Source organism: Ictalurus furcatus, chromosome 2 (genome assembly GCF_023375685.1).
Source record: "Ictalurus furcatus strain D&B chromosome 2, Billie_1.0, whole genome shotgun sequence".
Taxonomy (NCBI): domain Eukaryota; kingdom Metazoa; phylum Chordata; class Actinopteri; order Siluriformes; family Ictaluridae; genus Ictalurus; species Ictalurus furcatus.
Window position 1 is genome coordinate 36,718,230 of NC_071256.1, and position 2,500 is coordinate 36,720,729.

The window sequence follows — 2,500 nt, forward strand, 5'->3', positions numbered from 1 at the left end:
AGCTGTCCTGTACTGAGGAACGGGATGAAACTCCTCCGAGCCGATGTGCAGGACCGATCAACAGTCACCCCGAACGTTTCTCTGCAGTTATTCCTGCACAAGGGGGTCACACCACGTACTGAAAACAAACCTTCACATACTTTTACCCACTCAGATATGGAATATTGGATCATTTTCCTCATAAATAATGACCCAGTATAATCTTTTCATCTCATGTGTTTAATAGGGATCTCTTTATCTACTTTTAGGACTTGTGTGAAAATCTGATTGATGTTTTAGGTCATATTTACGCAGAAATCTAGAAAATTGTCCTGTATGTTAATGGAAAATAAATATTACGACCCAGTGTTGTTGTTTTTTTTGTTTAACTCTGGATAAAAGCTGTTTCCTGTGGAATTACGGTAAGCGTGACGTGTTTGCGATGTGTTCTGCAGAGAGACGGCGCAGGACACAGAGAGACAGCAGCTCAGCTGGAGAGACATTCCAGGACCTTTACAGGGAGAGTAAGTCCGCCTGAGCGCCTGCTTCTGTCCGTTAATGTTGATGATGCGTGTTCCGGTCTGTTCTCTGGCGGAACAAAAGACTGCGGTTCGGCCGCAGGTTGTCGGGTTCGTCCTCGCTCGATCGGTCTGATTTTCTGCTGTCTCGTTTCAGCGGACAGAACTTCGTGACGATACTGCAGTTCATTCAGAACCTCATGCATGATGACGAGGACAAACAGGGACACCGGTAAGCTGCTGGGTCATTCAGCTGTGACATGGAATATCATGCGTTAATGCACTGATGCATTACACACACACACACATACACACACTCACACTCACTCTCTCTCCGTTTCTGTCCCTACTCCATCCATACACACACACTCACACACACACACACACACACTCCATCTCTGCCCCTACCTCATCTTTCTGATTTAATGATAAACTTATGTTTTGGCTTATATGTGTGTGTGTGTGTTTGTGTGCGTGTGTGTGTTTCCTCAGCAGGATGCAGTGTGTTGGAGAGCAGGGTCACATGGCCTTACTGGGTCACAGCCTGGCTGCTTACATCTCCATTTTGGATAAAGAACGTGTGAGAAAACTGACTACACGCATCCTCTCAGACACCACGCTCTGGCTCTGCAGACTCTTCAGGTAGGAATAATAATAATAATACTTTATAATAATTAAAGTTAGCTGGCTGGTTATTACATTAATTAAAGCTGTTTGTGTTTTTAGGTGAATTATATGTGTTCGTTTTATTCAAGCATGCGTGTGTAGTAATAGTGTAAAGTGTGTGTGATGTGAAATGTCCGTTTTCTGTTCATTTCACATGCTGATGTTTGGAAAAATTAGATTATGTAAACTATGTAATTTTATATTATGTAAAATAATTTTTTATCTCAGTATTTAGTCATTTGAGGAATTTCCTTTATTTTAGTCATTTTGCATTCGTTTATCTAATAAAGATAATACTGTATTTAATCACGTGGCGTATTTTGTAATAAATAAATGAATGTTAAGGCTGTAATCGTGATGGAAAGATCATTTGGGGCGTGGTGTTGCAGGTATGAGAACGGCTCGGCGTATTACCACGAGGACGAGCGAGACGGGCTGCTGAAGGTGTGTCGGCTGGTCATTCACACTCGCTATGACGATTACGCTGCAGAGGGATACAGTGTGTTCAGCGTCAGAGCACCGGTCATTTACCTGAGTGCAGCCTGCAGGCCAGGGCTGGGAGAACACCTGTGCAGCCAGGTAAAACCCTGCAAACACTACGAACACTGCGAACACTGTAAACACAAACGCTAAACACTGTAAACACTACAAACACAAACAGTATAAACACTGTAAACACTACAAACACTGTAAACACTACAAACACAAACAGTGTAAACACTACAGTGTAAACACTACAAACACTGTAAACACTACAAACACAAATGGTGTAAACACTACAAACAGTGTAAACACTACAAACACAAACACTGTAAACACTACAAACACAAACACTGTAAACACTATAAACACAGTGTAAACACTATAAACACAGTGTAAACACTACAAACACAGTGTAAACACTGTAAACAGTACAAACACTGTAAACAGTACAAACACTGTAAACAGTACAAACACTGTACACACTACAAACACAGTGTAAACACCACAAACACTGTAAACACCACAAACACTGTAAACACCACAAACAGACAGTGTAAACACTACAAACACTGTAAACACTACAAACACTGTACACAGTGTAAACACTACAAACACTGTAAACACTACAAACACACACTGTAAACAACACAAACACTGTAAACACTACAAACACAAACAGTGTAAACACTACAAACACTGTAAACACTACAAACACACACTGTAAACAACACAAACACTGTAAACACTACAAACACAAACAGTGTAAACACTACAAACACACTGTAAACACTACAAACACACACTGTAAACACCACAAACACACACTGTAAACACCACAAACACAAACACTGTAA

At 40.8% G+C, this 2,500-nt stretch overlaps 1 protein-coding gene across 4 annotated transcripts in view; it reads left to right on the forward strand.

Moving 5' to 3' along the window:
• pdxdc1 (pyridoxal-dependent decarboxylase domain containing 1) overlaps positions 1-2,500 on the forward strand; it is a 27,981-nt gene that overhangs the window by 7,354 nt on the left and 18,127 nt on the right. For 2 of the 4 annotated variants that reach the window (XM_053617436.1, XM_053617454.1), the window contains exons 3-6: positions 435-503; positions 655-729; positions 993-1,139; positions 1,553-1,742. In XM_053617436.1, coding sequence (XP_053473411.1) covers positions 435-503; positions 655-729; positions 993-1,139; positions 1,553-1,742 — 481 coding nt within the window. Of the gene's footprint in view, positions 1-434; positions 504-654; positions 730-989; positions 1,140-1,552; positions 1,743-2,500 lie in introns of all 4 variants that reach the window. The other 2 variants (XM_053617427.1, XM_053617445.1) reach the window with 1 other exon arrangement.